At 32.2% G+C, this 18,259-nt stretch overlaps 1 protein-coding gene and 1 long non-coding RNA gene across 2 annotated transcripts; one reads left to right on the top strand and one right to left on the bottom strand.

The window, feature by feature from the left end:
• Nucleotides 1–13,010: 13,010 nt before the first annotated feature.
• LOC148209782 (uncharacterized) lies at nt 13,011–13,711 on the bottom strand. The gene is made up of 2 exons (XR_015793036.1): nt 13,363–13,711; nt 13,011–13,274 (listed from the first exon to the last, which is right to left on the bottom strand). It is a non-coding gene; the product is annotated as an uncharacterized LOC148209782 (long non-coding RNA).
• A 294-nt stretch (nt 13,712–14,005) lies between these two features.
• LOC111018533 (uncharacterized) lies at nt 14,006–17,558 on the top strand. The gene is made up of 11 exons (XM_022294643.2): nt 14,006–14,259; nt 14,337–14,484; nt 14,686–14,757; nt 15,460–15,531; nt 15,810–15,881; nt 15,972–16,115; nt 16,201–16,281; nt 16,375–16,446; nt 16,561–16,632; nt 16,981–17,052; nt 17,145–17,558. Exons 1-11 carry the CDS (start codon nt 14,121–14,123, stop codon nt 17,236–17,238), a joined length of 1,038 nt encoding a protein of 345 aa, XP_022150335.2. The 5' UTR covers nt 14,006–14,120; the 3' UTR covers nt 17,239–17,558.
• The last annotated feature ends 701 nt before the right edge of the window (nt 17,559–18,259 follow it).

The following is an 18,259-nucleotide window of genomic DNA, read 5'->3' as shown; positions in this document are numbered from 1 at the left end:
AATATTTAGTTATGCTCTATGAACAATATTGCATGATAGTCACAACACTTTGACTACATCAAAACTAATATTAATATTAATATGTACATGTATGAAATATTTAGTCAAGCTATATGAACAATATTAAGTATGACTACCATAACTGCATAGTAGTCACAACACTACTTCAAATGACATCAATTCAAATTGCATTATAAGCAAATGCATCTACTTAAATAGTCAAGCTCTATAATATGTATGAGTACATTTTCAAACATCATTGGATGTTTGAAAATTTATTCCCTACCATGATCCTTCCCCAACATTGCTTAACCTCATTACCATTTCTCATAATTGACTCAATTCAGCCACTCTTGAGTCAATTATGCCTTGGTGTGATTGTACAATAGATTGTAGTTGAACAATTTGATTCCTTGATTCTCTAGATCTTTGGATACTTCTGTGCAATTGATGTTGGTGGTTCCCATCCAAGTGATGCTCGCTTACCTAGTACTTGTATACTTATTCCCCCGGCTGACGGAGGTTCAACACCTTATTCCACTAGAGCATTTTTCAGGTCAACCATTTGTTCCTACAATATCCTTAAATAGTATTAGTACACGTAAAATAATACAAAAATTCAAATAATCAATTTTACTTACATGTTTTTGACTTGCTACCGGATTCACCCACTTTTTGTTTGCTTTTTTGTGTGTAATTTCAGATATCTCGATATCGTCTACCTCCCAACCCTCTTTATTTTTCTACATAATCATCAATCAAAGTTATGAGTAATGAAATACCTTTTGAGTTATGACAAGAAAATAGATATATACAGCATTATCACTACATGATACAGAAGCAATGAGCTACTGAGCCTCAACAATAGTTTTCAATCAGAATTTGGACAAAAAAAGCTTTACTTAACAACGCAATAGTTTGCAAACTTTGAAGTGTAAATTTTCGCCATTTCTTATCCAAAACAAAATTAAGAAGTTAAGAAGACAAAGTTATCATGATGATCAGTGTCATAATACATTGAACAAAACCAAATTATTAAATAATCTGTATGCACTGGATTGAAACATACCAAAAAGTTAAAAATTCTCAATACTTCACATATACGACGTCAAATATATCCAGAGCTAACAATTGAAAAAAAAACACTGTTATTGAGCTCGAAAAGAGCCATCTAACACATGTAGGAAAACTTATTGAACTACAGAATATCGACAACATCTCATAGTGCCCCATGTATCTTAAATCCTTTTCAATTGAGGAACTAAAATCACACAGTTCCATAAAAGATCACAAGAATCACGAACTTCAATCTGATTCAGATGACCCGATGCAAAATAAAAAGAGAATCAATAGAAATTGATTCGGGCTACCCAAATCAAAAAAACCAATTCAGAGAGAATCACGAACTGAAATATTGATAAAATCCAACTATTTAATTATATTTCATAGAAAATCTAAAGGAGAGATAAAGGGTTTTGAGCTAGCTCTCATAACAACTACCATCAGAGCGGCGGCAGCGACGACGAAGGATGGAAAGAGGTGGAGCGCTAGTGGTGACATGCAATAACGAAGGATGGAAAGAGATCAAACGGTGCAGTAGTCAACGATTGAGAGCGAAGAACATGAAATTATGGTGCGACAGTAAACGATTGAGTGAAGAAGATGAAGATTAACGGTGCAGCTGTCACAAAATTGAGCGGCGCAAGAAAGACGATGAAGAACCGTGAAGAAAAGTTTAGAAAACGGCTTGGAGGAAAGATGAAGAAGAAAAGAAGAAACACGAAGTGACCTAATGTTTAACTTTTTAGCGGTGCAATCTTTTAAAATGTCACCAAAATTCCATTTTCAGCGACATTAGTTTTAGCGACACGACTTTTCGCAAGCATTGTTGAAAATGTTTATAGCAATGTGAAGTTTTGCTTGTGTCACTGAAATATTTTGAGCGATGCATCATTTTCATAATATCACGAAAAGTGGATTTAGCAACATATTTAATTAAACATTCCTAAAAGTACTTAGCTAAGTTAGAATATTCAAAAACTGAATCTGATGATGACATGCGTTCAAAAAAGTCTACAAATGTAGAGGGTAAAAAGTCTACAAATGTAGAGGGTATGTGATACTAAAGAGACAGTAGAACAATGAGTTTGAATTAAGTGAAATTAAAACAAAATAATTAACCTAAAATCTTTAGAAGGTAAGAAAAGTAATTTGAATTCAAATGAAAATTGGTTAGGTGGTTGAATATAAGAAGTACAAAAAAAACATGGAAAATGGTAAAGTTAGAAAATCACTCTATTTTTTAAAATTCATAAAATATCATTTAGCTATTTGTGCAAAATTAAAACTAATGGTCATTTTTTAAAATGGATGCCACCCACCTATCTAAATTATCCAATTATCTCGTGAGTAATCCATTTATGAGTCAATCATAAAACTAAGTTCTTCTTGGGCTAGGTAGAGGGTGGGGTCTCATTGTTTAAATCCTAAATTCAATACTTAAGAAACTACTCATTGACTCACCTGATATGGAAAAAAAATTAATTTCATCTTGTGATTTATGTTTCCAGTTTTCTAATTGGGAACGTCTCTGAAATACTAGGCTTATTGAATCGGTTACAAAAGTCACTCTCACCCATGTAAATCAAAGGACATGCGCTGATAGATAGGAGTTCATTACTCACTCAAGATTAAGATCAGGTCGAATATGATCATCCTGTGAAACATTAATATATTCTTTTAATGGATTTACGCGAATTATATTAAATATTTTGCTGTTCAGTCTTATACAAACTCATCTAATATGATACACCACTTATATATCTTCACATGAACTATTAGGATCAAATCATTTGTAACATGTACAAATTAAGTTGTATCGATAATGTTAATAGGATAGAGCACTCAATCTTATCCATATACTATAGATTATATAGGTCTTAACTTCAACATGATTATCTTATATTTCAACTACATGTATCATGCATGCTATTCAAGATTATTACATTTATAACATTGTGTTTTCACGAAATGGATAACATTGCACATAACAAAATAATAGTAAAATAATTGCTTTATTTAGAAATATAGAATGTTTACAAACTACTAGACTTTAGAGCATAAATCGTAACAATCTCATACTTGCACTAAAGCTAGCAGGACATGTATCCTAGGACATACTAACACGAAAAGTTTCAACTAGACGAACGTGGATTTGAATATGGTGCATCGAGTAGACCAATAGTATTTGGTGTTTTATGAAAGATTTGTTTTTCTAACACAGGGGTAAATGCGTGAATTCACATACCCATGTAATTGATAGGTAGTTCACCTAATCGAATATTGACTGGACTATTAAATTTTGACATATACTTGCTGACTTGTCGTTGTTTAAATTATATGACACATTGAGGTGGAAAAATAGGACGGATAAAATTAAAATGGTAAAAAGTTGGGAAAAAGATTTAACATTGCAATTTCACCTTTTTCCTTACACCTAGTGAATAAAGGTAAGCTTTGAACTATTGAAACTTTGGATTCACCCACCCCATAAACGATCGAAGCTTCTTCTATTATCATGAATCGACTCAAGCAATTTTAGGTTCTGAAGCTTACAATTCCATATTGTGATTGATTTTAGGTTTTATGTTTGTTATTTCAACAAGGGAGAGGGAGCACAGCCAAATGGAGGTGTGTGTTATTGTATGTGTGTTATGACATGGAGAAAAGTTGAGCAAATATTGGTGATTGGAGGGGCAGTGGGAAACCACTTTGAAATTTACACTTTTTTTACTACTGTCAGACAATCACACAACAGTAATCCATGTGCTCACATCAGCAACTTGCGCCTCATGTGGTTGACTTATTCACTTAAAAGATATTATCCAACATTTCTTGTACAGTAGTTAAGCTTTAGTCTGTGGCATTTATTTTCCTCAACTTATTTCTAAGTTACCATTTGTCTTCTAAAAGCTTCTATTTAGAGAAGTAAATAGTGTAATTAAAGACAACAACAAAATATATTGATAGTGTGTTTAGATCGCAAAGAACAACTCTAGCACTAGATATGTCTATCACTATTCCACCTTCGGGGGAGGAACCATTGGGAACACTATTGCCCAATCCAAAACACGATATCTGGCTGGCAACAGATCAGCTCCTAGTAGGTTGGCTTTATAACTCAATGTCTCTAGAAGTTGCAGCTCAAGTAATGGGCCATCATAGTGCAAAGCAACTTTAGGACTCTGCTCAAGAATATTCTGGGGTTCATCTCGATCACAGGAAGAATACAATCGTCTCATGCTGAACAAACAAGGAAAGGTAACAATGAAAATGATTCATTTTTTATGCACCATGAAGAAATATTTTGATAATCTCTATTTGGTGAAATATCCTATAAACATGAGAAATTTCATCTCTCATGTTGTAGCTGGTATAGATGAGAAATTCACACCTACAGTGTGTGTTATTCGAAACAACAGAAACATGACTTGGAGCGAGATTCAATATGAACTTCTATCTTATGAATAAAGACAAGATATACTTCAATCACTCAAAAGGTACGGTTTCTATCGAACTAAATTTTATTAATCAACTTTACTAACAATGATCATTTCAAGTAGAACAATCAATCATTTACCTTCAATGTTCAAGAAAAAAAAAGGAGGAAGTCAAGGAAGTCCTAGAGGAGCACGAGGGGGAGGAAAAGGGAGATATCATCCTTACACCAATTGAGACTAGTATGCCAATTTTATAGTAAAATCGAAAACACATAGGTAAGATTTAATTTGCTACTATAGTTATGAACCTAATGGCGAATCAAACAAGGAATTGCTACGGCTAGAAATCAACAACAAACTAAAAGCAACATTCTAATGGCTCTCATGGCTTATCCAGAAAGTTTACAAGATCCCTCGTGGTATTTGGACAATGGTGCCAGCAACCGCGAGAGTTATTTTAGAATTATTTTGGGGTTTTAGTGCCTTTATTTCTAGAGTGTTTACCCAAATTTCGCTTTTATCTAGAGTTTATTGTGTAAAATCTAAGAGTTACCCATTTCGATATTATGAATGGAATCTGAGAAGAATTGGCTTAGTTATGCTTTTATTTTTTTCTTTTATCTCTTATGCATGAATTTGCTGAGCATCGGGAGCGGAGAAGCATAGCTGTGTAGTTGAAAGCTAAGCTATGTGATGTTGGAGCATTGAGGTATGGAAAATGGCAGTGTAGTAATTAAAATTCAGGCGGTTTAAATGCGTACACTTATTGTCTGCAACCCTAAAATGGATGATATAAAAGCGATTGGAGGAGGCAATCCACGTCATCAATCCCAAGAAAGAAAGACCGGACTAAAAAATAATTTATTTGTGATTGTGCTTCAAAGATACTAATCAAAATCTAACTCCGTTATCTATTAGATTTCAAAGTTTGGATAAGCCCTACTTTTCAATCAAAATAATGTATTGAAATTTTTAACTTAATTCATAAACTGATGACAATATAGCGGCCACTTTGAATAATTTGTCCTAAAAGAAACTTCTTTCTTGTGTGAAAGAGGTTGCGTATGCAGAGTAATGGTACAGATGAAACTATAAAGAATTGATGGTCGTTGGTTCAACTCCATCCATATTCTCTTTACATCACCGTTGAGAATCCAACTGGTGCAATGCTTTTGAATTCATTATATTAACTCCATTTTGTACTCACAATAAGCTATTTAATTAAGATGATTTTAGAGAAAAAGAAAAGGCAAAAATATGACTGTTATAATTTTATTTAACATGTGAGAAAGTTGAAACAAAATCATATAGTTAATGTGTGTATTTTATACAATTTAGTCCATAATCGTCTCACCACACTGCCGTTGCCGGCTTACTAAAATGCTATTTAACAAGTCAAAATTCAAATTTAAAATTCTATCTTATCAACTTGAATACAGTTTAAAATATCTCTGTGTGACTAAAAAAAATATCTAATAAAACAAAGTTTTCTCTCTCAAACTCACCCTTCTTCTATCTTTCTAATATATGGTTTTCTATTGTTAAAACTTTTAAATTTGTAGCTAATGGCTTCAGAAGTATAATAAATAAATATATGTACTTAAATCTCCTCAATTAAGTTCCTCTCGATCATATGCTAAGGAAGATTTTAGGGTGCATTTTTCTCATTTAGGAATGTTTAAGGGTTTAATTTTTACTATTGAAAATTATGGTATAATTTTTTGAATATGTGAGAATTTTAACTTTTACAATTGAAAGATTAAAAGTGCAATTATAACAACTACTATACTTTAGGGTCGTTTATACATGTTTCCCTAACATTAAAAAGTGTCTCTAATAGATACCTTAAACTTTCAATTTTGTGTCTAGTAATATATTAATGACATAGTTTGTAAATTAGTAAAACTAGTAAGGGACAAAAGGGTCCAAAAATGTTTTTTTTGCATCCTCCATTTTAATATAGTATAGATTTAAAGGGCTGATTGATTTTCTATTTTCAAAATGGGGAGTAGATCAGTTTGCTAAGTCAAATTTATATTTGTTTCTCAGTTTTATAAACACAAATAACGGTAAATAGTATTCTACCTCCAAATTGCTACAGTAAATATTATTCCACTCCCACTTTGCTAGTACTTTATCACTCCTCTCTAAGTTGCTAGAATATTGTAATGTTACTCTTTGAATTGCTACATTGCATCTTTTGTCTTTCATCTCTCTTTTAATATGCATTAACTTTTTAATAAAATATATTAGATAAATAAGAAAATTAATATTAATTTTAATTTTAATAATAAATAAGTAATAAATTTAATTAGAATTGCAAGTAATAAATTATTAGTTCAAATATCGACAAAATTTTTAATCGTAAACATTATTAGTGGAAACTGAAATTGCAAAAATGACGAAATTAGTCAAATCGAGTTATTCGATCGATTAGAACTATACCGATAACTTAGTTCAATTTTCTTAAACTTATATGTCAACTTTGACAAGGACCAACCTAACCCTTTCATTTATACCCATCATAAACATCATATCTTTGAAAATTATAATGATAAATTGATAGGTAATAATTTACGTACAAGCTTTAGTCACACTTTTGGAAAATATTTTAAAAATCAATAATAAAACTAACTAAATATTTATTTCACACAATAATTATTCAAAAATAATTTAGACTAATAATTTTATTAGAAATGAATTATTTATACATAAAATATTTTTTTTGGAGGGACATACTTAAAATGTTAGTTACTAAACAAATATTATTTCATTTTTAATCCCATATATATAAATAATTTAAACTGTTTTAGTTTAAATTCGCAATTCAACCCATGTCATATAATCTAATAAGTTCATTTTTCTAAATCTATAGATTTATGAACTTCTTTTGACTAGTACAATGAAAAAGTCATATTAGCATTTTTTTTACGGGGCAGCAGAATTAATTAAAAAAATGTATTATAAATGGATTTAACTATTTTAGTTAGATTGGGTTCAAGTTAATAACTTTTGAATAATTATTATATAAAATATGTTAACTTTTTAATCAAATGTATTGGCTATGTAAAAAAAGAAAAAATAAATTAAGTTTAATTAAAATTTTGATGGTAATTAGTAAATAAATTTAGTTAGAATAGCAAGAAATGAATAAAAATTAAATAAATCATTGATAATATTGACTTTTTGACCTTCAATCTCAAATTAATTAATTAATTAGGATCCGTTTGATAACTACTCGGTTTCTTATTTTTAGTTTCTAGTTTTTTAAAAACAATGATAACCGATTCAATTTTTTGTTTTTTTTTTTTGAAAAACTATTTTGAAATTCTTGGTAAATTTTCTTTTTAAAAAATAGTTTAAAAAAAAGGCATATTTCTGTTTTTCAAAATCTAGATTTTTCTTAAAAAATAGTAAAAAAAAAAAAGCATGAATCTGGGTTTTTCTTGTAATAATCAACTTTTTTTTCATCACATATTTATCTATAAAAAAATTTGTTTCTCACTCTAAAATTTTTTTCTTTTTAAATTTCTTTCTACAAAGTTTATTATTTCTCTCTTTTGAATATTTATTATTATTTATCTCTCTCCAAATTTTCATCGGTATGTATTTTAATTTTTTTATCTCATTTGTCTCTCTAAAAATTTAATATTTTTTTCTAACGTTTGTATGCCTAAAATTTCACCTTTTATAACTTTTCTTTCTTTTCCTAATCTATTTTTTCCTCTGAAATTTATATCTTATTTTCTCGTTCAATTTTTTTTCGCTGTAACTTTTTGTATGTATTTTATTTATTTTCTCTAAAAATTATATTTTGAATCTTGTTTTCATATCTAAATTTTTTGTCCACTGTAATTTTTCTTTCTTTCTAATTTCTTTTTTTTTTCTTTAAAATTTATTTTCCTCTCGACATTACTTTTTTTTCTCTAAAATTTTTCTCTTTTTGTCTTTAACTTTTCTTTTACTAAATTTTTTTTCCTAAATCTTTTTTATTCTCTCTCTTAAATTTATCTTCCAAAAGTTTATTTATATCTGTTTAAACTTGTATTTTCATGTCTCTACATTACGGATGACAAAAATTTGGAACTGGCCCGAAAAATAGTAAATGCATGTCTCGACCATGTCCTCAATTTCATTTTGTAAGTAATGAATATATATTTATTACACTTTTATTTCTATATTCTAAAAATAATTAAAAAAATTATATAACCTATAATTTTTCTCGAAAACATCTCTCGGACCTAAGAACGAGGTGGAGACGGGGATGTAAAATTTTCACTCAGCACGAAATGTGGGAGAATATCCTCGCACCCACACTATTGTCATCTCAATTCTAATAGAATTTTCTCTCTCTAATATGTATTTTTAATTTTCTAACTTTTTAAAAACAGAAAACTAAAAATGGTTATAAAGATATTTGGTTTTTGTTTTTTTTATGATAACAAACCTAATTTTTTTATTTAACAATTTTGATATTTTAAAGTGTCCACAGCCAAACAAACACAGATTTTCCGCAAACACAAACTTAACAACCTTATATTTTGCCAACCAAATACAGATTTAACAAACCCAAACATAACAAATCTATTTTCTGTCTAACCAAACAAAGACTTTGACAAACCCAGACTAAAAACTCATACTTAATAAATCCAAGTTAAACCTGGGAACCAAACACCCAAAGGCCTGTTTGGTTGGAGGGTTTAAGAGGTGGAAATGAGCTTGGATCATATATAAAGCCCATGATGATTTATGTTGTATAAGGTTTCAATAGACCAACGGCCCAACAACGATCTAACAAAAGAAAAATCAAAGAAGAAAAAGCACACCGTCACATAAGCTACATTTCAGTATATATAAATATATTATATATTATGGTTCACTTACCTACACGTTAGGCCCGACCTGACTATAACTTAGTCCCAAAAGTAATGCAATGCATAGTCCAAACTAATGAAAGACAACAAAGTTGAATAGGATAAATTGTAATCAGTATGCAGTATTGAATCGCTATTGAGAGGAGGATACAACGCCATTGTATTAGGCTCTCAATACAGCAACGTAATTTCAATAAATGTAATTTTGGAAAAGCTATTAATACTATGTGATTTTGAAATTGTTAACTTTATCACTTTTTCCAACTAATTTTTCCATAGTTAAAATTAATATAACTCTCTACCTAATTGCTATTCATACTTTTATAATTTTTAATGCAATATGTTCTTTCCAATTAATTTTCACTTTATTGATACTTAAAATTAATATAACTGTGTACCTTCAAATTACTATCCATTATTTGTAATTTTAAATTAAATATGCTTTTATTATTAGTTTTTTAAAAATAATGATTTGTGAGAGTAAAATCAATTATCTCTTTTTTTCTCTCTCTAAATTAAAAACAAACTAATGTTTTGGAAATGGTTTCCAAACAACTCTTTTTACATTTAACCATACTTTTCAACATAAAACTTTCTACTTTATTTTTTAGAATTTCATCTTTGTATTTTAAATCTTTGATTTTAGTCTTCTATTTTTCAACTTTTTATTTCAATTTTCTAACTACTCTTTTTTCAGTTCTATGTTTGATATAATTTGATGGAGTGTTGTTTGGTGCCTGAGGAAGGATTTCCCTTGCCTCAAAGAAGTTCGATGTAAGCGAAAATGAGAATGTCCTAGCGGGATATGATATTTTCTCAAGAAATATTTTCCAGCCAATTGAAGTATACATGACGTATGTACCAAGTTCTGCATAATATTGGTGACCTCACGTTTCGTCCCAAAAATTTTCAGATCGTCCAAAAGTTATTACCATACTTATCTTTTCCAAATCCGACGACTACAACATCATGCAAATCACACTTTGGTAACATCTCTGGATTTGAAGGTCTTGTACAATAAAAATAAAATATTAGTATCAAGCTTTGTATATATACTTCACATAAATCCTTTATGCATTTGTTTTGAAATATTATGGGCTTACATCAGTTAAATTTGTGAACTCATGTTAATTTGGGCCAACTAAAGGTTGGCCCAAGATTTGAAAATACAACTCGTTTATATATATGTTTCCTGGCATTGAAGGATTCAATTTTCAAGGGCACCAATAAAGCAAAAAATTTAAGATAATAGAGATTAAATATAATGTCTTACATGCCGTATAGTTTAATAAATAATAGTATTTGATAGTCCTACCAGAAATATTTTAACTTAGAAATTAGAAATCAATAGTGTTTGATTAAAATTTTAAAGAGGGATCATAACAATGGATAATGAAAAAGTAATTTAAAAAATTCTTAACCTAGATAAAAATACTTATTTTAAGGTAAACATTTAAATACAAGCTCTTTTTTGAGGAGGATTACGACTTACATGAATAGTAAACTTCTTATGAAGTCTAGTGACTAAATTTAGCAGTTAGTCAAATTCATCCTGGACCCAATGGTATATCTCGAGCTTTCTACAAAAACTTCTGACATATTGTGGGGAAAGAGGTAACAGTGTTTTCTTAATATCTTGAATAACAATCATGATATGGAGAGTATTAATGAAACCATGTTGGTTCTTATTCCCAAGTCTAAAAACCCAAAACAGGTAGTTGATTTAAGGTCGATCTCCTTATGCAATGTGTGCTATAAAATTATTTCAAAAGTTCTCGTGAATAGGATGAAGAGGATTCTACACTTACTCATTTCTCCCAACCAGAGTGTTTTCATTCCGAAGAGATATATCACAGATAATGCAATTCTTGGTTACGAATGCATCCGTTGGCTTCGCAATAAGCATTCGGGGAAGATAGCTTGGGCATGCCTGAAGCTGGATATAAGCAAGGCTTATGATCAGGTGGAGTGGTATTTTTTAAGAGGCGTTATGATCCAAATGGGGTTTGGAGCTGATTGAGTCAATCTAATTACGAGGTGTGTTAGTTCTGTTGAAGGGGAAAAGGCTGGTCATTTAATTCCTCAAAGAGGGCTTCGCCAAGGAGATCCATTATCTTCGTATCTATTCCTTATTTGTGTGGAACGACTATCACGTCTTCTTAAGCATGCTGCGGAAGTGAAATTAGTTTCGGGATTATCTATTGCTCGACGAAGCCCTTCCATAACTCATTTATTTTTCGCAGATGATAGCCTTAAAGCCACAGAAAGGGAAGGGAGGACTATTAAATCTTGTTTGAAGAATTACAAAGTTGTTTCGGGACAGGTGGTTAACTATGACAAATCGGTGTTAACTGTTAGTCCCAACGCCAGCAATGAGATTAAATCTCATCTTGGATCGTTGTTGGATGTGCATGTAGTTGAATGTCATCACCAGTATCTTGGTCTTCCATCCTTTGCCCGATATGCCGGAGTACCACTTTCAATTACATTAAAGATTGCGTGTGGAAGAACCTTCAAGGGTGGAAAGGCAAACTCTTCTGATCTATAGGAGGTAAAGAAGTCTTTATCAAAGCAATTATTCAAGCTATTCCATGTTATTCGATGTCTAGCTTCTGGTTGCCTAGGAAGTTACTCAATGAGCTTAACCAACTGGCAGCTCGTTTCTGCTGGGGCGAGGGAGAGGAAGACAGGAAAATCCACTGGGTTGCCTGGAAAACAATGTGCAAGCCAAAGTGCCTAGGGGGATGGGCTTTCGCGATATAGAACTTTTTAACAAAGTCCTCTTGGCGAAACAGGTATGGTGAATTCTTCATGACCCTTCCTCCCTTCTTTCTCGAGTTCTTAAAGGAAGATATTTTGGGGACTATGATTTCATGTCTGCGAAGGTTGGTTGGAACCCCTCTTTTATTTGGAGGAGTATTGTTCAAGGGCGTGACCTGTTGAAAGAAGGGTTGCGGTGGAGATTGTGAATGGTGAAAATGTTTCGATTTATGGGACCAATTGGGTCCCTAATCATCCTCTTTTCCAAATTTTATCACCTCCTCAACTTCCTCTTCATACAATAGTTAGTCATTTGATTGATCAGGATGGCCACTGGCGTCGTGAGGTTGTTCAGGGCCTTTTTTTTCTGAGGATGAGTCAAAACACACACTTGGGATTCCTTTTGTATCTTCGAGCGGGGAAGATAAGTTGATTTGACACTTTGAGAAAAACGGTGTCTACTCGGTAAAAAGTGGATACATGGTTGCTCAAAAGAAAATTCCAAACTCAATAGCTACCTCTTCTTCTGATACTCTTACTAATTGGTGGAAAGGTATTTGGAAATTGCACATTCCGAGCAAAATCAGAATTTTCCTCTGGCGATTGTGCCTTGATAAACTTCCAACAGGGGCCAACCTCATACAAAGAGGGGTGGATGTGCAGAATTGTTGCGGCAATTGTTAGGGGTTGATTTGACAGATTTTGAGGAGATGGTAGTTTTTATTTGGGGTATTTGAAACCAGAAGAATGTAAAGGTCTTCAAGTGGAAGGAAGATTTTGATCAGGCCCACCTAGTTGATTGGGTGTCTTCCTATTTGGAGGGACTTAGATCCGCTTATGCAAAAACAGACACCAACAATCACAATAAGAGGACAGATCAATGGAAACCTCTCGAAGAAGGTGTTTATAAAATTAACACAGATGCAGCAATATCCTTGAATGATTCTAATGCAGGGTTGGGAATCATTATCCGAGACCATCGAGGACAAGTAATCGCTTCAGAAACCAAATACCTAGAGTTCGTGTCATCCGTGGACAAGGCTGAAGCTCGGGCTGCTTTAGAGGGCCTGAAATTTGCGATAGAAGCAGGCATTCATCCGATCCAGCTAGAAGTTGATTCCTTGCGTATTTACAATCTGTTCTGTAAGGAAATGGAGAAGACATTTCAGAATCAGGAGAAATTGTAGCAGTGGCGAAAAAGCTTTTACCAAATGAAGCGTCTGATTTACAAGAAGGGAAGGGAATGGAGTTGCTGATCTTTTGGCAAGGAGGGCTGTCCTTCAACGAGAACACAGAATTTGGTTGGAGAGTGGGCCGGCGGAGTTATCTTCGTTTTTGGCTCATGAGTGTCTAGATGTGCTTTGTTAATTTTGTTCCCTTGTTTTCAAAAAATAGATAAATTTTGTTTAGTACAGTACATGGAGGTGGTGATTCGAGTTCATGACTTTATGATCGGAGATGTATATTTTAACCAGTTGAACTATGCTCAAATTGACTTCTAAGATGATATTTTTTTTAATAATGCATAGAACGCAACAAGACTAAGAAAAATCAAATTCTACAAAACTCGATAACCAAAGCAAGAGATCTGGAGACCACTCTATCTTTACCCCTCTTCCATCGCAAACCAAGCAATCTCATGAGCTATCGAATTCGAGTTCCTCTTAATATGTTGGATTGATCCAAATTGCCTTCTACCTTCACAATTCCTGATATCCTCCCCATCTTGAATTTTGAGTTTTAAGATGACATTTTAAAAACACATTTAACTCGTTATTTTGCAGTAGCTTTCAATAATTACTAATAAGATTATTTTGCTTAAGACATTTTTCTAAAAGGCATCTAAACTCGTCAGTCATCCCTACCGTAACTATGTTTTCTAAGTAATTGGAAGGAAAAAGCCATATCTTTTTTTTTTTTGTTATGGAAAAAAAATGTTCTATAAGTCTTGAAATGCCCCGAGCTCTAGTGCCAGTGTTTTGATTTCATGAGATCCACAAACAAACTCAAAACTTCGCAGGAATTAGAAATGGCGCACCGATTTTCATTCACAGCATTCTCCATAATCCTCTTCGTTTTCACATTTGCTCCCGAATCCGCTCTGTGCAAAACCTTGAAACGAGACGGTAAGCATTCTCGGCGCCGCGCCCTTCTTCTTTGCGATCCTTCGATTCTTAGTAGGTTTTTGTTTGGGATTTCGCAGTGAAAGCATTGAATGAGATCAAGGCCTCCCTCGGTTGGAGAGTGGTGTATTCCTGGGTCGGAGATGATCCCTGTGGCGATGCTGTTCTTCCCCCTTGGTCCGGCGTTACCTGTTCCACTCAAGGAGATTACAGAGTCGTCACTGAATTGTATGCCTACTCTCAATCCAATCTTCCAATTTTTTGTCTCCTTCCTTCTAATTGTTGCTATTTTAAGTTCATCCTAGTCAAATCTCCACAAATTTGCATCTAATTCTTCAGAAGCTTTGCTTCCGATTTGGGATTTCCTCGAGAATTGGTTGTTCGAGAACTAATTTCGGTTCGTATTTGTTTGTTGGCATTTCTTTGCAGAGAAGTCTATGCGGTGTCAATCGTTGGACCTTTTCCCGCCGCCGTTACCAATCTCTTGGACCTTACTAGGCTGTGAGCTTCTTCTTTCGCTTATGTTATCCTAATTTATTCTTCTTTTTACTGTGCTAATGACATTATGATCGATACGCTCGCCATTGTCATGTAAATCAATTGTTTTCATCCTGGTGCACTTCTGTTTTTGCACATTGTTTCTGTCTTCTGATAATGAAGAGCCGATTTCTATCGCATAATGTTTAATTTTCCATATTTAGACTTGTGGAAAAACGATTTTGTTTTTGGTTTTCTATTTGTGACAAATAAGCTCAACAAACTACATTTTCCAAATCTTTTAGTTTTCCCTCTTTTAAGACACTCTTGTCAAATTTCAAAAGTAATTTTTTTTTTTCAGTTTTTCTAAAATTTGTCTATGATTTTAAAAATGATTTTGAAAGTAGATTATAAAACAAAGAAAAATTGCAGTATATAAGAATAATTTTTAAAAAACAGAACGTGATCCATACGGGCTCTAGTGATGTACAAAGTAGTTTTTCTAGTAGCCAACTGTTGCATTTGCATCGTCACGGTGATTCACTAGATTGTTTTTATTATTATTTCTGTTATTTAAACATAATTTAGCCACAAATGGCATTTAACGTTAATACTTCAAGATTTATCACCTCTTATTATAATTTAAAAGGTGGATTAGAGGGAAAATAGATTCACACCTCTCCAAGATGCTCATTATTTGTATGCCTGTGTTTGTTCTTATAACAGGGATCTTCATAATAACAAGTTGGCTGGGCCAATTCCTCCTCAAATTGGACGGTTAAAACGTCTCAAGATACTGTACATCCCTTTCACTCGTTTGGTGATTTATCTGGTTTCTGTCGTTTCTTTATTCCAAAGAGCTCGAAGTCCACTTCTGCTGTGGATGTTATATTTTTGTTTATAAAACTAATGCCAATGTGGTTTCTTTTTCATATATATATATATATATGTATCATAAAAGGAAAAGTAAATGAAATGATGTACATGTGGTAGCTCATGCTCAGTTGTGGTCTGAAGTTTGGTATCTTGAATCATTTGACATTGCCTCGTTGATCTATAGTTTCCTGTCTTCCCAGTAACTTAAGGTGGAATAAACTTCAAGATGTTATCCCTCCCGAGATCGGAGCGCTGAAGAGTCTAACTCATTTGTGAGTAATTTTAGTTTCTGGTATACATTGTTTTCTCAATTTCTTTGCACTTTAATCTATTCACTTTTATGCAATTTTGATCTTGTGCAGATATTTGGGTTTTAATAATTTCAAAGGGGAAATCCCCAAGGAGCTTGCTAATCTTCGGGAGCTCCGCTATCTCCATTTAAATGACAATCGCCTTTCAGGGAGAATTCCTGCTGAACTAGGCACCCTACCCAATCTGCGTCACCTGTAAATTTCTGTTATTTGAATCATTTTGTTATGGAAAATAATAAATAGTTGTTTACTTTTGACATGTCATTTTTACTTTGTAAAGGGATGTTGGTAACAATCACTTGGTTGGTACCATAAGGGAACTAATTCGTATCGAGGGTTGTTTTCCATTGATCCGCAACCTGTAAGTTAATTGAAGTTGGGAAGTTCCATTTTCGTAGTCAATGTTATTCGGAAATACTACTTTTAACGAGTTCATTTTTATTTCTTAATGTAGGTACATAAACAATAATTATTTTACGGGAGGAGTTCCATCACAGCTTTCAAATCTGACCAACTTGGAAATTCTGTAATCTGCTGAACTTTAGCTCTCTCTCCTCACCCCCAAAAAAAAAAAAAAAAAACTGGCCTTCTTAAGTCAGTATCAATACTTTTGTCTAATCATTTGTTTTGTTGATTGTAGGTACCTCTCCTACAACAAGATGTCTGGAATAATACCACCTGGGGTTGCCCATATTCCCAAGTTGACTTATCTGTAAGTCTGTTCTGTCGTCTTCATTTTCGATTGATGTATTTATTATTTGGTTGAAATCTGCCATTTGTGTTAAGAAGTTGCTAAGTCAAGTTTTTTCCTTTTAAAAAAGCATCAACTTTCCCTAGAAAGAAGCACGGTTCTTCATAGATTGCTTCCCTAAATTAGGAGTATAGGTGAAAACTAATAACTGTCCCCTTGTGGAAGTCCTGGAGAGTAGGGGTTCAAGCAATTCGGTTTGGCTCGGTTTTCCAGCCAAACCAAAACTGAACCAATTGAACTGCCAAACTGTCAGAGGAAAAACGAGACAACCAAATGGCAAACTAATAACTGTCATGGTTTTAATTTTAGGTACTTGGACCACAACCAATTTAGTGGAAGAATCACTGATGCCTTCTACAAACACCCATTCTTAAAAGAGATGTAAGTTTCTTATCTATCCTGAATTCAAAACTTAAACTTCATATCAATTATTGTTGCGTAGATAGTATTCTCTGAGGCCGTGTTGTTTGTAGGTACATCGAAGGAAACGCGTTTCGACAAGGCGTCAAGCCGATAGGTTTCCACAAGGTTCTTGAAGTTGTTTCTGATGCAGATTTCGTTGTTTAATTCAGTAAGTCGAATAGGGATTTCAGTTTTCCGAGCGTGAAAGGAATCTTGTTTAAGTTTACATATATGCTCATGTTGGCGAAATCTAGCTCGGGATGTTGCCATTATGAACCTTATGGAAGGCTGCGATGTGTATATATTATTCACTTGTTGGAATTAACTGAATAGTATAAGCTATATTCGTAGTAATAGAATGTAAAGTAAATTTATCCGCTTGTACTTGCTGCATTGCAGCCTAATGTTTGTCAAACCTCGGGAATCCATTCCTGTTTACTTATTAAGAATTGGAATGAAAATCAAAATGGAAATCTTTTTTTTTCCTTTTTAATGTTATTTACTGGAGATTTTCTAGAATCGCTTAAATCTGTTCAAACTCTGTAACTAGAATAGGAATCAAAATTACTATAATATCCTTTTTTTTATCTAGTTATTTACAAATGCATTAACTAATGCTAATATTATTTTTAATTAAAACAATAGTAAATTTTAATTTATTTTATTTGATAGTAATATTTTTATTTTAATCATCTATTTAATATTAAAAAAATAATAAATAATTAAAATCAACTAGAAAAATTAATATAATTTTTATTTGAACAATCACAATCAATATAAAATATTTATAATAGTGAATTTTACCTTAATAATTTTATTGATATTAATTAATAATAACAAAGTAAAAGTAAATAAAAATTTTAAATATATTATTATAAAATCACATCAACTAAAAATGTTTGCATAATTAATTATTATAAATTTTTTTAGTAGTATAAATAAAGAGAAAAATAAAATAGTGTTTAATAAAAAAAGTTAGCCTCGTTATAGCTGATAGATTAAAAATTGTATAATAATTTTTGACAAATGGTAGAATCCGAAGGAATGAGAATGATAAGATTTTTGAAGACTGAATAACATTTTTAGAGAGAGTGAATCAATTTTTATTATATTCATACATTTTTGTAAACATAATTATCATTCTTGTTTCTTAATTTTCATTATCTTGAAGTAAACGGAGCCTAAT

The sequence above is a fragment of the Momordica charantia genome (genome assembly GCF_013281855.1).
Source record: "Momordica charantia cultivar OHB3-1 chromosome 8 unlocalized genomic scaffold, Mcharantia_2.0 BLBB01000008.1, whole genome shotgun sequence".
NCBI classification, from domain to species: Eukaryota; Viridiplantae; Streptophyta; class Magnoliopsida; order Cucurbitales; family Cucurbitaceae; genus Momordica; species Momordica charantia.
Note: the sequence above shows the minus strand (reverse complement) of the source record. Positions and strands in the feature narration are given on the sequence as shown.